Source organism: Paramisgurnus dabryanus, chromosome 20 (assembly GCF_030506205.2).
Source record: "Paramisgurnus dabryanus chromosome 20, PD_genome_1.1, whole genome shotgun sequence".
NCBI lineage: Eukaryota > Metazoa > Chordata > Actinopteri > Cypriniformes > Cobitidae > Paramisgurnus > Paramisgurnus dabryanus.
The window spans coordinates 5,801,950-5,821,387 of NC_133356.1; the positions used below are offsets into that span (position 1 = coordinate 5,801,950).

At 37.1% G+C, this 19,438-nt stretch overlaps 1 protein-coding gene across 3 annotated transcripts in view; it reads right to left on the minus strand.

Moving 5' to 3' along the window:
• mdga1 (MAM domain containing glycosylphosphatidylinositol anchor 1) overlaps nucleotides 1–19,438 on the minus strand; it is a 297,418-nt gene that overhangs the window by 219,982 nt on the left and 57,998 nt on the right. For all 3 annotated transcript variants that reach the window (XM_065296120.2, XM_065296119.2, XM_065296118.2), the window contains exon 3: nucleotides 3,515–3,654. In XM_065296120.2, coding sequence (XP_065152192.1) covers nucleotides 3,515–3,654 — 140 coding nt within the window. The remainder of the gene's footprint in view (nucleotides 1–3,514; nucleotides 3,655–19,438) is intronic.

A 19,438-nucleotide genomic window follows, 5' to 3' on the forward strand; every position in this document is an offset into this window, starting at 1 on the left:
TTTTTTGACCATTTTTTATATATTTTGAAATATTGTTCTAGCGATTAAACTGACCACCTTCCTTTGACTTGGATATAAAACATAACCTGTGGGTGTTTTTGAGAAGTTTCCTAATTGCGGAAAAGTGCAAGGTTCCTGAAATTACCTGAAATCAATAACTGACTAATCTGCATTGTAATACAGCATGGAAAAACATCCGATTGAATGTTACCACAAAGTTATAGATTCACTTATTTAACAAACACTTCACTTATTAAGCAAATCACTCACATGCTCATATATGCTCACATTACAGCCAAATGTCAACATTAATGCAATTAATATTTGGAGTTATTACAAAAACCATACAAAGCACTTACAATTTCTGGCAAGTGATGTAATTTAAAACAAAGCCTCTTTCTTCCTTTCAGCATCCACGTGCAAACAACAGATTTCTGCATCATCTATGAAATTGTATAGAGAGCAGCTGCTCACTCGTCACTTCACTCAATAATATAATGCAGACCACGACTTTACCACTCAGATTTTGACTTTTTGATGTTCAAGGTTAGCTGAACATACCTGGTTTGCACCTATACACCCGGTATTCTTTCAAATAAACCTTTTGGATTCACATGCAGATACAAATCAAACCTACATCTGTATTGTACATATTGCAATAAAACTTTATTTAGATTGCACACACACTGACCTTCATATACAACCACATATCAGTTTGGAGGGCCAAACATACTGATATACATTCAATGCATGAGCAAGAAAGATACACAAACACATGCACACAATCTAGTAGTAACCTCAGAAAACCCTTGCACGGCAGGCAACAGTCAATTGCATGTGCAGTAATGTTCTCATTAGCTGTCTGACTACATTCACTTATATTATTCTCCGATATGAAGCCATTCCAATGCCCTGACATTTTTAATGAAAATTGTCATGGTTATTATGGTTTAGTATAAAAACTTCCTTATTCTGAGAAGTTCAGCAATGCAAACTGATGGAATTTAGATTGGGTGCAACATTACGGCTAATATATAGACGGGTATTTGGGAGGTCGTGTGTGCACATGAGGGTCTTTAATAAGTGATCTGATAGAAGTGGACAGAGCGCCTGTGGGAGTCACACTTTCACACCTCCTACTGTTATCAGCTCACGCTTACCTTATATAACACATATTACAAGTATACTTGTCTCAGGAACAGTGAATACAGATATCAGACAGGTCATGTTGTGGAGAGCTCGACTGCCAAAAGAATCAAACCTTATTGCTTGAACCACAAAGCTGAGATTTCCACCAACACATTCCAGTCTCTGACTCGTTTCTTATACACTTCAACAAATGATTTCATTGTCAGGTGACTTACACTTCGTCTTTTATCAGACAATTGTGTTCATTGGTAAAATCAAAGTATCAAAAGTGTTTACATGTGCAAATATTATGTTTATGTAGAATTGTAATATATATGAATATATTAAAGTAAAGTATACCATATCTGTGACCCTGGACCACATAATGTGGCGTAATAAGAAAGTTACCAATGGGACTATTTTCCAGGCAGTGTGCATAATATCACTACGCCTGCTGTAGCCATGTTACAGCAGCAAATCCTTGATTATTACACCAGTTTGAGAATATAGTTCCTAGCCATATCTGACTAGAAAATCACAACTTTTAATTTCCCATCGTACTTAGTACACGGTGTAACTACAGAAGATTCGAGTTTTAAATAGGAAAAATATCCAAACTCTTTAATTATTTTTTAGCACGATGCTAATGGTCTAATCAGATTCAATGGATTGTGCTAAGCTATGCTAAAAGTGTTAGCGCCAGACCCGGAGATCAGCTGAATGGATTCCAAAACGGTAAAAATCTAATGTTTAGCTCTAGGGGAGCTGGAAAATTAGCATATTTTCAAAAAAAGTGCAGAGTCCCTTTAAGTCGCACGGTTATCTTTGAAGCAATAGCCAAAATTATAATGTAAGGCTTAAAATTATCGATTTTGCTTTTATAAGGATATGATGTAAATATCACGTTCCATGAAGGTATATTTTGTACATTTTACTACCATAAGTATATCAAAACTTTATTTTTCTTAGTGTATGCAGTTTCTAAGGACTTCATTTGGACAACTTTAGAGGCGATCTTCTCAATATTTGGATTTTTTGGCAACCTCAGATTCCAGATTTTCAAATAGTTGTATCTCAGCTAAATATGGTCCTATCCTAACAAACCATACATCAATTGAAAGCTTATTTATAACTTTCAGATTATATATAAATCGCAATTTAACAAAATGTACCCTCTTGACTTTTGTGGTCCAGGGTCACACAGGGTCATAGAAGAACCCCAGGGTTTCCCGCAGCATATTTCAGTTAAGGCGGCCCGCCTAAGCTTGGAAACCCTACCACCTTTACTAGATCGTCCAAAAAAAGAATAATTCACTGCACAAAAGGCCGTCAAGTGCATCTCGGAGAATAGCGCGTACGCGCTTCAAACCGCGAGTGGGGATGCGCGCCACACGGCCGAAATGAGAAAGACGTGGTCCGGACTGTCACTGTCTGTCATAGTTTGTGTTTATTAACCCTTTAGTTTCACTTCATCACGCAGCTATTCCCGTTAGAGGTAAAAAAAAATTCATTAATAATCTAGTATGTGTTCATTTTATGTCATAGTTTCTTCAAAATGAAGTTTTATTTGAGTGTTTTAAAAAGATATATTTTATTTATTTATTTTATTAAAATATTTTAATTTTCATCATGACGCCCATTTGATTATCACGCCCTCGGCCCGCCAACCCGTCCAACACTACCACCTTAACTAACAAATTTTTTGCGGGAAACCCTGAACCCTTTCTGGTTCCTCAAAGAACTATTTAGTTAAAGGTTCTTGGAAGAACCATTTCTTCATACCATTATATAATCTAAAGAAGCTTTTTCCAATACAAAGAATATTTTGTTAAAGGGGACATGAATCTGACTTTTTCCATGTTTAGGTGCTATAATTGGGTCCTCAGTGCTTCTATCTATGAAAAAGGTAAACCATTCTCTGCAAGCATGTGAAAAATAAGTCAAATTGAAATATGGCTCCCTTTGTGATGTCAGAAGGGGTTAATATCGCCCCCTAATCTGCACTATCCAACCAAGGCACTGCCATTTAGTGCAGAGATCAGCTCATTTGCATTTTAAAAGGACACACCCAAAAACGGCACATTTTTGGTCACACCTACAAAGTGGCAATTTTAACATGTTATAATAAATTATCTATATGATATTTTAAGCTAGAACTTCACATAGGTACTCTGGGAACACCAGATATTTATTTTTCATCTTAAGAAAGTCTTGTGAAATGTCCCCTTTAAACAGAAAGGATTTGGATGTTATTGGTTCCTTAGCCAAAAATGGTTCTATGGCATTGTGAAGCACCTACATAAGAGTCTTACAGTATTAGAAAATATACAGAGACACACATTTTTTTGGCCCCAGTGTTTGTGATGTGTTGTTTGTTTGTGTTCACCTGTGGCCGTGGATGGCCCTTGACCAGACACTGCAGGACTAATGTGTCTCCTTCTCTTATGGTGTAAATTCTTTCACTGATGTTGTCCTCTTTCACCACACACGCCTGTCCAGAATGCACAATTTGAGCGTTTGCAGGAGCTGACGGAGAGAAAGAGAGAGAGAGAGAGAGAGATTATTCACTGACATTTTCACTTCATTCATAAAGTGTTGCGTAGTAAACGTTTTAAAGCAGCAACACTACCAAATAAACGTTCAATCATAATAAACTCTTAAAATCTGTCCTCAAATCCAGCCATTAAATTACATTCAGTTCCAATCAAGCATCTGCAGATAAGTTTAAACATTATGATGCCTACAAATTGATGGCGTACAGGTTGTTATTATAAGCTACAGTGTGCAGGAGTATAACATGACAAAACATTACATCAGAGCTTTGATAAGTCAGTATTACATGTGCAGCTTTATAACCAAGAGAAGAGAATCAATCAGGAAAAACACTTGCCTAAATTCAATTCATTTGTGGAGTGCTTTTAACAAAACACATCCAGCTTTACAGAAACTTAACTAAATGAAAATAAAATAATGAGAAACTGCAAGACTAAAGCCAGCAGCACCATGAGAAACCTTATCAAGAGCCAAAAATATTGAGATTTTTTACTTAAAGGAATAGTCAATTTTCTTAAAAGAAAAAGCCAGATAATTTACTCACCACCATGTCATCCAAAATGTTGATGTCTTTCTTTGTTCAGTTGAGAAGAAATTATGTTTTTTGAGGAAAACATTGCAGGATTTTTCGCATTTTAATGGACTTTAATAGAGCCCAACATTTAATACTTAACTCAACACTTAACAGTTTTTTTCAACGGAGTTTCAAAGGACTCTAAATGATCCCAAACGAGGCATAAGGGTCTTATCTAGCAAAACAATTGTCATTTTTGACAAGAAAAATAACAAATATACACTTTTAAAGCACAACTTCTCATCTAAATCCGGTCCAGCGCGACCTAAAGTAAATGTGTAGTGACGTAGGGAGGTCACGTGTTACATATATAAAACGCACATTTGCGGACCATTTTAAACAATAAACTGACACAAAGACATTAATTAGTATCAGTTGACATACAACAACATAGGAACGGTCCTCTTTCAAGACACTGGGGCGGAGTTTCGCGTTCGTCCTCTGTGACCTCTTGACATCATGACGTATTGCGTGGGGTCATGCTGGCGCATCACGACCGGATCTAGACGAAAAGTTGTGGTTTAAAAGTGTATATTTGTTATTTTTATTGTCAAAAATGACAATCGTTTTGCTAGATAAGACCCTTATGCCTCGTTTTGGATCGTTTATAGTCCTTTGAAACTCCGTTGAAAAAAACTGTTAAGTGTTGAGTTAAGTATTAAATGTTGGGCTCTATTAAAGTCCATTAAAATGAGAAAAATCCTGCAATGTTTTCCTCAAAAAACATAATTTCTTCTTGACTGAACAAAGAAAGACATCAACATTTTGGATGACATGGTGGTGAGTAAATTATCTGGATTTTTCTTTTAAGAAAATGGAATATTCCTTTAAGTTGAATAAATATTTGTTCAGTATAGTCAAATAATAATTCTGTGCCAAATAAACAGGACTATTGCTCTGCAAAATAACTGCATCAATTACATTACCTGATATCTCTGACATTTGAAATATGTAATAACTTTTATTCGTTCACTTGTAGTCAGTGACTGAGATCACAATGTCACCAAAAAAGTCAAAGCATAGAAAATGTTTTGTGTCACCAATTTGCCTCGCATACAAAGACAAGCAGAGTAAAATTCAAAACTATAGTGAAAACATGAAACAAATAAGTATCAGCACCCAGTGAATAGGAACTAACTGCTGTTTAAACCCAGATGACCAAAGTAAAATAAAAAATCATGTAAAATTAAATGGATTATATCATGATAAACAAGTTTATCCTGCTATTTTAAAATAAAATAAAAAATGATTTATCAGGATTAGCTGCTTTTAGACCATTGTTTTTCTTCGTACACAATGTAACTACAGAAGAGTGAAGTTTTAAAATTGGAAAAATATTGAAACTCTTTGGTTATTTTTAGCATGATGCTAATGATCTAATCAGATTCAATGGATTATGCTAAGCTATCCTAAAAGTGCTAGCGCCAGACCCGGAGATCAGCTGAATGGATTCCAAAACGGTAAGAATCAAATGTTTAACTCTAGGGGAGCTGAAAAATTAGCCTTTTTTCAAAAAAAGTAAAATGTCCCTTTAAACTCATTACCGATTTGATAATGATAATCATCCATCTTCATAACTAGTAATATTTATACTCATTATAGAAATATCCTCGACATTTTCCTCTGACTAAACATTTAATTAATTACCCTTACTTTCCAGCCTTAATTAATTTTAGTTTCCTACTTTTTCCAGGTTTGCATGACTGTGGCACTCAATGGGAGTTATCTGGGAATGTCAAAGCACGGAGTTATGGCAGACTTGCTGAGCGAAGGGATTTTTGTTCTCTCCAGTGGTTGTTGACAGCGTTTGCATGAGCCTCATTGTGTCACTAATGAGAGTCATTATTTAAGCTGGTGATCGTCCGCTTTGACTGCACCGGTACAATCACAAATAAAAGGTTTGGTCATTTTCACACATTTCTAAACCCGCCTTGCGCTGCCTGCCGGCATTTCCCGTTCTCAGACTCTCTTTTAAATGCTAATAAGTGACGTGGGTTCGTGTTTACAGTGTGTGGGCTGTTGTAGTGAATACGTTCCTCTTCACAGTCAAAGCATTCACCGGGTAGTGACCGGCAGACTCGGCTGTCCGCATCTCTGGCTAGTATTCCCAAGAGTCTCGAGTCTGAATACTGCTTGGAGCTGAAGCGAATAGCAACACATTCAGCTGCATAAGATGTTAAAGATGATAGACTTCACTTCTGACTCACAGGGTCACAGTGTCATGCATAATTTTCTTTTAAACATACATTAAATTTATTTGAAAGATGAATGTCTTCAACCATAAATATGCAAGATATTAGAACATACTAGTCATCATGAGTTATGGTTTCTTTCTGCCTGTTTTGCTGGCTTTTCTTACCAATAAGTTTCATTGTGCATCCTTTTTGTTTGACTTGTTTCTTTGACTTGTTTAGTTTTGTTATGCTGTTGTTTAGGAGTACTGAGATAATGTTCTTGATATGAACTGACTGGGGATTTTTTGTGCCTTCATGCTGTATGCAACTGCTTGATTATGAGAGAAGAGAAACACAGCCGGCAACAGCCGTCATTTCACCGTGTATAGACCCGATATAGTCCGGCTATGAGTAAGGCTGGCTAATTTTAAGCACGATTTAACCCTCGGAGATTGAAAGGGTGCGTGGTGTTTTACCACAGATTATTTTTTGTCCAAACAAACCTCTGGTGTGTTGCAACATGATCTCACAAAGTTCCATGGGAAAGTCACAGAAGTTTTGCTCATTTTTCCGTGGCATTCTCACGGATCTCTGCATTTTTCCACAGACTTTCTTTTCCGTGGCATTCTCACGGATTGGTTTCTTAACTGCTTTTTCCTATTTTCAAACCATTGTTGCTTCGGTTTAGGGTTAAATTTGGTGTTTATACTATTTTTCTGATTTATTCTTTTATATTTTCTAAAAAATTGTCACCTGGCATTGGGGTTAGAGTTGGGTTTGGGTAAGAATGTAATTTTATGTAAATCTAACCCTAAACCGAAGCGGCAATGGTAAGAAAATAGGAAAAAGCAGTTGAGTAACCAATCTGTGAGAATGCCACGGAAAATGAGCAAATATTAAATATTATAATTTTATGTTACTTTAACTTCACAAATTTAGATAAACAATTTCAACTTGAATGTATAAGTTATGTCAACTTTTCTAAGCCAAAACTTAAAATAGTAAGCTGATTTGAAGTTGTTTTAACTTCATGATGCATTTCTTTTACTGTCTACATGGTATTTTTGTCTTGTTTTAGTACAAATATCTAAAAATTCTTAAATCAAGATGCATTTTCTTAATGAGCAAAATTACCTAAGAAAATAAGTCTAGTTTTTCGATAAAAAATATCAAATTTAAGTGAATTTGTACTTAAAACAAGCAAAAAAAAAACTGTCAATGGGGTAAGGACAATTTTCTAAAATGTTTCTTGAATTACATGATTAAGAAAAAAATGTATGCTTTTTTTGCTTGTTTTATGCACAAATTCACTTAAATCTGATGTTTTTTGTCTAAAATCTTAATATGTACAAGGTTAAAAGTTGCAATTTTCTAGGCAGATATGCTAGGAACTATACTTTCATTCTGGTGTAATAATCAATGACTTTGCTGATGTAACATGGCTGCAGCAGGCGTAGTGATATTACGCACTGCCTGAAAATAGTCCCCTTGGTAACTTTCAATAGCAGATGATATCATTACGCCTGCTGTAACCATGTCAACTGAAAATGGGTAAAGAGGCTGGACGTGGGTAAAGCTGAGGTGGCTGGTTGCTGAAACCACGCCTGCCTAGCTCAACGGTGGTGACAGCAGTTCATCCGTCAATCAATTGGCCACGCCCTTAATTATGCAGAACTGTGAGGCTTAATATAATTTAAATGGATTCGAGTTTAATCTCACCCCCTCACAGTTCTCAAGAATGTCAAAATTAGCTATATAGACCAAAACACCTTTTGTACCAGGCTGTAAACATTTATTTCTGCTGTAAAGTTGGCCATTTCAGCATGGGGGTCTATGGGGATTGACTCCCTTTTGGAGTCAGCCTCTAGTGGCCAGTCAATGATTTGCAGTTTAAGTCACTTCACGATAGAGATTGCATGATGATGTGGCATCCGAGATATGCTGCACCTTTCCAAGGACTCATCCTCGAGTTTGAGAAACACCCATAGTTGTATAGCTATATGGCACAGCTTTGCATTAGCCACCAAAAAAAAAAAAAAAATGGGACAATGCACAAGCGTCCATACGGATGAACGTACGAGAAAATTAAAGCGTGCTTGATAGAGAGGTCTGCTCGAAGACAGAGCCTATGAATTTCTCAGCGATGGGATTATTATTGATCTGTTAAGCGTGAGGTGTGTTTGTGTCTGTGAGGTCATTGTGTTAACAGCTGTGTGTTCGCCACATAATGTGTGGATGGTTGGACCTCACATCTCACTGGCCTTTCACAGCAGGTGTGAATGTTTTCGTTTGTGCGTGTGCGTAAGCCTCAGATTGTTCAACACTATCTATCTCAGCAGGAAAGAACGCCCGGCGTCAGGGATGAGCTCTTTAACTCTGCACCCGGGTCAACATCCATCAATGTCACACTGACCCAGTGCATCGTGGGCTGAAGACAAACACATCTTCACATCAGCATGCAGCAGTCGCTCGGCAACCGGACCACTGTGGGTCGCCAACCAAGAGGAATGAAGCATCAGAGGGTTACACAGCATCATCGCGCAAGTCTGGATTAGTTCTCAGATTTTAGTTTTGGATTGGATCAAGAAAACCCATCACTACTGTACATTAAAAAGTGCAAAAGATGAAACAAACTATGGAGGACATGTGAACGACTTGGCTTGGCTTTCAAAGCTTAGCTGTTGACTGTCTCCAAAGCAGAGTTGCATAAAACACAGAATTAAAGATTTTCAGGTCTGGAGTTTCATGAGACATTTTTATTAGGTTGGTGACGCTTGACGGATGTCGAATTGGAATGAACATTGAATGAACATTTTACTGAATTGCAATTTAAAGAAACTCAATGGTCACACAACAGTGACATTTCATAACAAGATTTGTATCAAATCAATGATATAAAACATTTTAGGGATGCACCGATACCACTTTTTTTGGAATACGAGTACGAGTACGAGTACTTGCATTTCAGTACTTGCCGATACCGATACCGAGTACTTAATAAAAAAACATGATTTAAATTTACAGTTAACAGCTTTAGTCATATAAGTTAACAAAAAACAAAGGACTAGTTTTCCAGTTTGTTGTAAACTCTGCCTCTTTGGACAACACGAGGCATTAACCCCTTACACGCCGCTCAACCATAGACATTTCTCAGACCGTGGTATCGATTCCAGGTATCGGGGGACTTTTAACGAGTACGAGTACTTTAGAAAATGTGGTATCGAGGCCGATACCCGATACCAGTATCGGTATCAGTGCATCCCTAAAACATTTATTCATTTTTCTCTGACTATAATCAACTTATTATTTGTTGCCCAAATGTAGATGCCAAAACATTCAGCCAGCAATACATAAATTTACCAAACCAAAAATGAATTTATCTTGTAATTTCATTCTTTATGTTACCCATAATCCAAATTCAAATTAACTTGTTAATCCCTTAATTGTTTCTTTAATACATTAATCACATGACAATGTAAAATATATGAATTTATTTATTTATTTCTTTGATGTATTTATTACTTATAAAAATGACAGACAGACAAATTTATTTATTTATTTATTAATATATTTATTAATTAATTAATTTATTTATTACTTTGGAATGCCTAAATTTCTTTTGCTCTTTAGGTATAGATATACATATACATATTGTGCTTATAAAAAGGTCAATAAAAAGTGTTATTTTTCAAAAAATATATTTCTCTCTATAAAAAATATAAATATAAAAAATATTTGTAATATATGCTAAATATATTTTGTAGAAAGTAAAGCTTAATTAAATACATTTTTGAATTTGAAAACATATTTAGCTTAAACCTTTATATATCAACATATAGGGGCTGTTTACACTTGGTATTAAGATGCGTTTTCATCGATCGGATCACAAGTGGACGAGAGAGACACATTATGTTTACACCTGGTATTTAAATCCGTCTCTTTTGTCCACTTTCGACCGCTTCTGTCCTGAATACTGTGAGGGGGTGGTCCGTGAGACGGTGGGTGAGTCTCTCTGCTGTCATTCAAACGCAAGTTTCACACGCTTTCAAAACGAAACTACGGAGATCAGATGCTTTAGTTTTATCAATAAAAGGCTAAAAATAGCGCTGTTCACCGTATGTTCACGCCAGAAGTCAAAAAAAGACGTAAAACTTATGTTTAATACCTCAGATTAGATAAATGGGCGGAAGGAAGGCGGACGCGTGTGGCTGTTCGAACACTTCAACCACATATGCGTTCCGCAACTCCAAAGCGATCCGATCGAAAGTGGTTTCGACTACCTCTGAATGTGGTTGAAAGTGGTCGAAAGTGGACGCGTTCAAAACGTTTTGAACACAGTTTACACCTGGCATTAACGTCGTCCACTTGTGATCCGATCGACGAAAACGCGTGTTAATGCCAAGTGTAAACAGCCTCATATTTCAAAATGTATTTCAGGGCAAGTAGGCTACATTTCAAATCTACAATCTTATATGCAATGGCGGCCGATGACTTCTTTGTTGAGGGCGCACGATCCGAAGTTCGTCAAAACATGTATTTAGCCGGTGATGTGTGTGGCTCGTAATGTCAAAATATGTGTTTGGCCTGTTATTTTAACCTATGTGCATTGCGTGTCTTGTCAAAATACGTGCCTGCTGCAGACGCTTCGAAGGGATTTATGATAAAAAAGACACTCACGTTTGCCAGATACTCGCTGAATCTCATGTATTATAATCAGAGTTTAGTGTTAAGTTACAGACTTGCGAGTATTTTGTCTCTTTTATCATAAACCCTTGCAATGTGTGTGCAGCAGACACGTATTTTGAAAAGACGCATGATGCACATGGTTCACATGATAATTTGACATGACGACGAGCCACATACATGATCCTCTGAACTCATATTTTCACAAAAATAAAGTCACATACACATACATTTTTCTTAACAGCAAAGTTCATTTAATAAAGGATATTTTTATAAATTTAACCAGTTATGTTTAAAGGTTCGTAACAAAGGTTTTCTTTAAGTGTGTAAATACGTTTTTAAATAAGAAGCAACATTTTTAAAAGTATAGGCGTGTACACTAAAATGAATGACAGTGACTTTTTCAGCATTTCACATTGTGTTGGGTCAGGTTTAGGGGTGAAAAAAGGCTCTAAAATAAAAGACAGGTGTGCAACCAGCAAATCAATCATTCACAAACGTCTCGGAAGTTCACAACAACACCGGCAACACGTTAAAATATATCCACTAATTGCTTGAAGCTAAAGTCTTGGATGTCTTTTAAAGACTTTATGCCATGAACCTTGCATACTTTTCGTTTTTTGTTTTTTCCATGCGGACCACTAAAGAACATGACACACACGTCTGCCGGAAATCCTTTATTATTCAAACCATCAGAGGAAGACTTGGAAGATGCTGAAGTGTTCAGCCAACGGTCCAGTGGGCATGTGGCCTCCGTAAAAGAACCAATCTCCTGCGTTCTTCTCTTTCATCAGTCCCGTCCATCCATCTATACAACCATCTAAATCTAACGCAAACTAGTCTTTCTCTCTCTCTCTCTCTCTCTCTCTCTCTCTCTCTCTCTCTCTGTCTCTCTCTCTCTCTCTCTCTCTCTCTCTCTCTCTCTCTCTCTCTCTGTGAGTTATCAAAGTCTCAAGCCAGTGCAGGGGAACTGCCGGAGGGAGGTGGTAGAAAGAAACAAAACAAATGGAGAGCGGCATAGAGAGATGGAATATAAAAACAAATCAATACTACACACACACACACACAAATAAATGAACACAGCCATCCAAACACACACACACACACATTCACAACAAGAGAGAAGGGGAGACAAGTCGCAACACTACCATGAATACTGAAACAAACATAAACAATTAAGTAGATTTTATCTTAATGGAAAGCATGTAATAAATGTTTAGCGACATATAATACCATTATAAATTATTATGTTTTGTACGATTTACTTCATCCAAATTAGCCAACTCATAAAATACGTACAAATTTCCACGAGATCATCCAAGATCATAAAAACGCTATATTAATCAGCGGCAATCAAAGCACATCACTTGAAATATTACTAAGTCCTATAGCTCTAATTCCCTTATATATTAGTTTTTGTTCTTTATCCCCAAGGGTAAACCGAGGGAATAATGTTCAATCTTGGGATAACCTGTGCTTATAAAGTCCCCAAACAACAGGATGAAAAATGCAGCGCTCGGAGAAGATTACACTCAACAAATGAGAGCAGGTGTGAGGACTGCCGCTGTGACTGATGACCTGAGCTGCTGTTTGCTCCACCTGCACCCACGGCCCCCTGGGACAATTTCTACGGTGCTTCTGACCACCTCCAATTGTTGCTCAAAGTTTTCTAGAGCATCGTCTTCTTTCGTATACACCGTGCACATAAATCATAGTCGAAATGCTTGTAAGGAGCTTCAGATATACTGCTTCACTCACTTCCTGGAGTAAGTTCCTGGAGAGAGAGAGAATGATTCATCCATCAAGAGCCGAACGTCACGTCAGTGGGACTTAATAAGTATCATGTGTGCAATGGTCCAGCAAGGCTCATCTGACAGTGGTAGTTGTGTCAAGGTATTTATTGAGTGTTGTGTTAGATGCTAATACCAATTACAGATCAAGCCTCTGACAAGCATGACTATTGTAGGGCTCTATTATTTCCGCATTGCAGAATAATAAAAAGTACCAATTCTGTGTGAACACAAGCTCGTCCTGGAATTGATTTTGGGGTCCTGTAAAATCAGGATCAGGAACACTGCATCAGGGGCGTTTCATAGTGAGGACCGGGTGTGCCTCATAAGTCTTGAAAAGTGAAGCCTCTGGCTCTTTGATCGCCCCCTGGTGGCTGCAGTACAAGTCATTAACCCCGCCCTCTCTATTTAAACGAATGGGACTCTGCTCTAAATAAAAAATTATTTACACTTCCAATAAAAGCTTACGAAAGTTGTTCTGGTCCTTTCAAGTAGATGTTATCACGCTGATATATGTTCAAGTGTTCATTCATGTGATAAGTTTCATTAGCTTGTATATTATTTATAAAATAAATCACCTACTTTCACACTATATAGTAGGCGAAAAGCAGTAGACGAGGCGAGTAGTGTGTCCGAATTCATAGTATTCCAAAAACAGTAGGCATAAAATATACCCTACTACTTCAGGCAAGATACCAAAGTGTTCATTCGATGGATACTTTGCTATCCCGTGAGCCCCCGTGAGAGAAGTTATCCAACGAAGATGAAGACTTAGGGGTGTTGTTTTATTGAAAAATGTCCAAAAGCGGTAAAGCAGCTCTATTCAAATGCAAATACATATATTGAACAGTTGGTTAAATTGCGCTAGTTTAACGTCATCCCAGTTAACGACTAACTTGTTGATATAACGACGGTAAGTTTATTGTGCAACTAATGTGAAGAGTTACAACTTCTGATTTAAAAAATGTATTAGTAAACGCTGAAATAAACTGAGATTATCTCTTTTTCCGCCACTGCCAAGTTATCTCATCAATTAAGAGAAAACATAAAAATGTTCCTGATGAATTTTTATGTTAATCTGCAATTCCATGATTATCCACTCGATGGCGCACTTACCCAATTAATGAAAAAACTGAAGCCAAAATGTTATTTACTCGTTTTAAACTCTGTGTATGTTTTGATAATCGTTCTGAATGTGATCTCTAACAAAATTCCTTCACAAAAATGCAATTATTTTAGTTTTTTGCAAAAAAAAAATTTTAAAAGAAAAATACCCATATTTAAGAGTTTATAAGAAGAGAAAAAAATATAGATATGATGAAAAAAAATTCCCAGTTTTGTTTGTTTGTTTGTTGGTTTATTGTATGCAGAGGGTCCGGTCTTTCATTTGATATTTGTATGTTTATATATTTTTAGAAGAAAATTTTCCTGGGAGGCATTTTGTGAAACTTTTGTGAATATCACAAAAATGCTGGCGGGCAACTTAAAAAAAAAATGGCTGACAGGAATGAGTTAATGAAAGGTGTGGAAATGTTGCTTATTGTTCATGTTATCTAATGCATTAACTGATGTTAAAGGGGCAATAAGTAGGATTTTAAGTGTTTTATTAATCAAAATCAATGTCATAAATATGTCCTCGTTGGTGTCAAATGACCTCTGCCAGTGTTCTGACTTTTCTTTGTAAGCTTAGAATTTCTTCTCTTTACTTACATTGAACGGGTAAGTCCAAGGAGGCGTCCATATCGTTCCGCCGTATTGATAAACTATAATAACAGAGAGGGACAAAAAGCACTAGCCTACCAACGCGTTTCCACAACGCGTTTTCATTCAGAACACGTGAACCAGCTGCAATGGACAAGGAGATCAGCGATTACATAACGGCTACCGTAGTTGCAACACGCATTTGGAAAGGGGAGGAGCTAGAAAGCACTGTTCGTTTGAATGCAAAATACAATTCCACCACTAGATGGGGGTAGATCCTACGTATTGCCCCTTTAACAAATACACCCTTATTGTAAAGTGTAGTACAGTACTACAGTTCATTTAATGATCTATTTCACTCTTCTCACTGTATCTTATGTTTACTGTAGGTCAAGTCAGTGCCTGAAGTCTTAAACACATCTGATTTATTGACTGACAGAATGAATGCTGATAACTGTGATGTTTTCTTACCCAAGGCATATCTCAAAATAAATAACTGGACTCTGATGTTTTTTACCTGCCTGATCTACACTATAAAACACACACAAAAGTTAAAACTAATACAATGAAAGAACCATACATTTAAGATGAACCTGAAGTTAATTTAATTTTCAAGCAGAGCCAATTTATTTACAGTCGAAGTAAAATACAATTTACTACTGTTTTACTTTACAAAAATCTGAGGTATAAAGAGGGTTATACAATATAAAAATGCACAGACTTCATTTATTTCCATCATGAATTCTTTGGGATTTTAAAATGTGCCGTTACAAATCAGAATTTAGCCAGGTGTGATGGAAAGTCAATTTAGAGAAGCACATTTTTATATTTGAATAAAGATTCCTATTCTCTTTAATTCAAAACTGTGTGCACAAACCAATTTAAGAAATAAGACCGAGAACGTGTATTAGAAAGTAAATAAGGTCAGTTGTAATTTCATGTTGACTGTAATCAGATGGCAGCCTCGTCGTGAGTGTATTAAACCCATTCATCTCAGTTCTGAGAGAGCTTCAGTGTCCATTTGGACTGCGTGAGAGTAAACAGGAGTGCGAGGCGCTGTGAGGATTTGAGGGAACAACAGAGAGGATGAGAGCGAGAGTAAATTTGCAAGATCACTACAGTGACAGTTTTACTGGCAGTGACAGAAAGTGATTAAATGAGCAATGTTGAGATGAGCGGGAGAGAGAGAGAGAGAGAGAGAGAGAGAGAGATGAGAGGAACATTGAAGTTAAGGCTAAACTGTCCTTCTTTCATCCAGGTTCATATAACACTGTTATCTGTTCTAGTAAAACAACAAAACGAACTAAAAAATGTGCAATAATAGCATTTATATGGCAATATTCTCTATAGTGCATCATTTTCTGTTTCCTTATGTCTCTACGGTCTGTACTAACATGCATTTACTAGAGATGCACGGTCGGATACAAAATTTCTTTGTGGATTCCAAAATTAGATTGCTTACTAGCTTTGCTTTTTTACTCTTTGTCGTGAAATCCTAAAAGTGCAAATTGATATTAATACATCATCTGTTGAATAAATAAGCTTTCTATTGATGTATGGTTTGTTATGTTGGGAATTCTGGAATTTGATGGTGCAAAAAAATCTAAATATTGAAAAAACATTCATACGTTTTTTATATATTTATGGCACATGATCTTTACTTAAGAGCAACTATCGTCCAATTCATGATTTTAAACTTCCTTTGGTGTGTAAGTGTGTATTAGGACATGTTAACGATATGCAAAAGGTACAAACCCCAAAGTAAACGATGACGCGAGTTATCATCCCCAACGTCTTTTCTTGGACTACAACAAACACACGGATTGTAGGCAACAGTTTACTTCCTGGGATTGGTGATGTAGACAAGACTGACATTATCATAAATCCTCCCGCTTCGAACTAACAACCTGTAAGTTAACTCCTGTTAGCATTGCATCGCGAGCGAATCTTTCAAACATGGTAAGGAGCGTCACATTTCCTGCTGATGTCAGAGGTATTCAGCCCAATCACAACGTACAGATTAGCTGGCCAATTAAGGATTTTGTACAAAATCAATGTGTATGAGGAAAGCAGTATATCTGGAGCTACAAAAAATGTACGGTATGTGGAAAATAATGTGTTTTTTAACCATAAACCACACAAACACATTGTATTAAACCAAATACACAAAATAAAGTTTTAGCAACGAAATACGTGCACTATAATATTCTAATGATTTTTGGCATAAAAAAGTTAATTTTGACTCATACCATGTGTTGTTGGCTATTGCTACAAATATACCCGTGTGACATAAGACTCAAGGTTTTTTGGTCCAGGGTCTCATATAAAACAAGCATATCCATCCAAACTACATAGCACTGATTTTGATTCAATACACAGAGAGTCCGTCCTGTACCAGTAGTAGTGTAAATCTCATGCAACCAGTCAAAATGTACCGCTAAATATATAATATATTATTTATATGACAAAATTATACTTCAAATATAAAAAAATGCTTGAAATACTTATACAATATACAGGACAGTACAATAGAAAAAACAACTGTATTAAAGTAATTAAACATCAAATGAGAATCACCAGTTGGGTATACAAAAAATAAAATCACAGACGTATGAGATGCATTACAGTAATACGAATTTGGGTGGAAACCATCCAAAACATAGTTAACGTATATTCTTTCTCGATATGCTTAAATTTTTTTTCATCATGCAAAATATAATAATTCATTCAGACATGTTTTAACAAGATTAACTCAATTGGCCCTATCTTGCACCCAGCGCAATTGACTTTGTCAGTGACGCATTTATCATTCATATTTTGCACCGGCGCACAGCGGGTTTTTCCCTCCACAGACGCACGTCGGCAAACTAGGGAATGAACTTGCGCTCCCTGGGCGGTTCAGCGCAAAAAAGGAGGCGTGTTGCGGCGCAAACCATCCCTGATGCTATTTTGCAGTTTCAAAAAACATTTGCGCCACTTACCAAAAAAAGTAGTTTAAAGTCAGTGGCGCGTTGCGCGTGGTTCATTATGCTATTTTAAGGGCGCATGATTGACCATAATGTATAGCGTGCACAACGCGCACACACTTTGCTTATCTTATCTACACAGATGCAACAGTTATTTTTGCAAATAATAAATTGTTACAATAAAAATATTAACACATGAGATAAGGGAAATCATAGTGGTGAGCATTGTGGTGATAGTTTTTATTTATTTTGTGTGGCTGCGTTAAAAAATTATCATGCAAATAACGATTACAATATTTTCTTAAGTTTGTTGTGTGGCTGTATTACGTTTATTTTATGTAAATAATAATTAAAATGTTTTCATAAGAAACCTTAATGTATATGATCTTGATTTGTAAGAGTACTTTGCGGTTGGACTGCTTGCGTTTCTTGGCTTTCAGCGGTGAGGGTGGACGCAGCGATGTCCTCTGCTGGCGTCAGGTCCTGTATAGAGGCAGATCCACCTCCCGTTACACGGCATGCCCGATTTATGCTGGCAAGCTTGGGATTCCCCCGTCTCCTGACATCATTGTAGCGCTTGCGGCACAACGTCCTGGGGATGGCATTTGATGAGACAATTTTGGCTATTTCCTCCCACGCCTGTTTAACCGACGCTGATTTGGGCGGATTTATTTAACGTTACGCCCAAACCACACCTATGAATAATAAACCTTCTTCAGACCAACCCCTTACTGATTTGCGCCTGGCGCAAGAGTTATTTCTCCCGCCGGGAAAATAGCAACAGCGCCCAAGATCCGCCCACAAAGTCACTTGCGCTTTGCGCTTCGCACTTGCGTTTCAGATCGTTAAAATAGGGCCCAATGAGTTTGTCTGTACAGCTTAAGTAAATAGCGTTTTACTGATACACACAAACACCTGCTGTAAACAAACATTACTGCAACAACGATAACAAACACCTACTAACATGAACAAGTCCAAATCTCTCCCAAGCAGATGCACAAACACATTTAATCAGGACGGTCCACACAAGCAGCTTTCAACCAGCCTATGTTGAGTCAGTGTGAGGGTGAGCGGATCAGAACCGGACTGATCAAACTCAACGCTGAGTGCAGCCAAGAAATGAACCAACAAGCAATGCAGCCCTGTCTACATCAAGTCAGCCAATTCATGTGTTTGTTTATATTAAACACCATCTATTGATGATGAGAACTGGTTAATCCAAACACACGTCAATTGGGCATCTCCGATTCATTTAACATGCATGTTTTGGGAAACCGGAGTAAACCCACGCTGACACAAGGACAACATGCAACCTCCACACAGATAGGCCACCTGACCTACAGAAACTGAAGCTCGAACCAGGGACCTTCTTGCTGTGAGGCAATAGTGCTACCCACTGTGCCGCCCCACCAATTCATTTGATGCAACATACAATGCATGCATACCCCATGCATGTTTTAGTGCAAGCTTCTTTTGTTTTAAACCAGAAATACATCTGTACACATAAATTAGGTCACGGACAGCTTTCTCTCCACTGATGTCTGTAAGAAACTTCTGATAAAATTTAGCCATAATGTATCGTCCAGAGAGGCACAGAGTGAATCTTACTGAGAAACCTGTCAATCAAACTAAAGGCACTAAAGACAAAGAAAAAACATAGACAGAGATGGAACCAGAGATACTGTACAGAGAGAAAATGTATAAAAGAATAAACCACAGAGATAAAGCCAGCACATCAGATCTCCTGTACAGACTGAAAGAGCGAGAGAAAAAAGAGAGAAATAAAGATGGAGAGCATCAGGACCCTTGACTGACACTGACTGACTGTCTTTGTGAATAAAGCATGTCAGCAGCTTTTCAAACTACTGT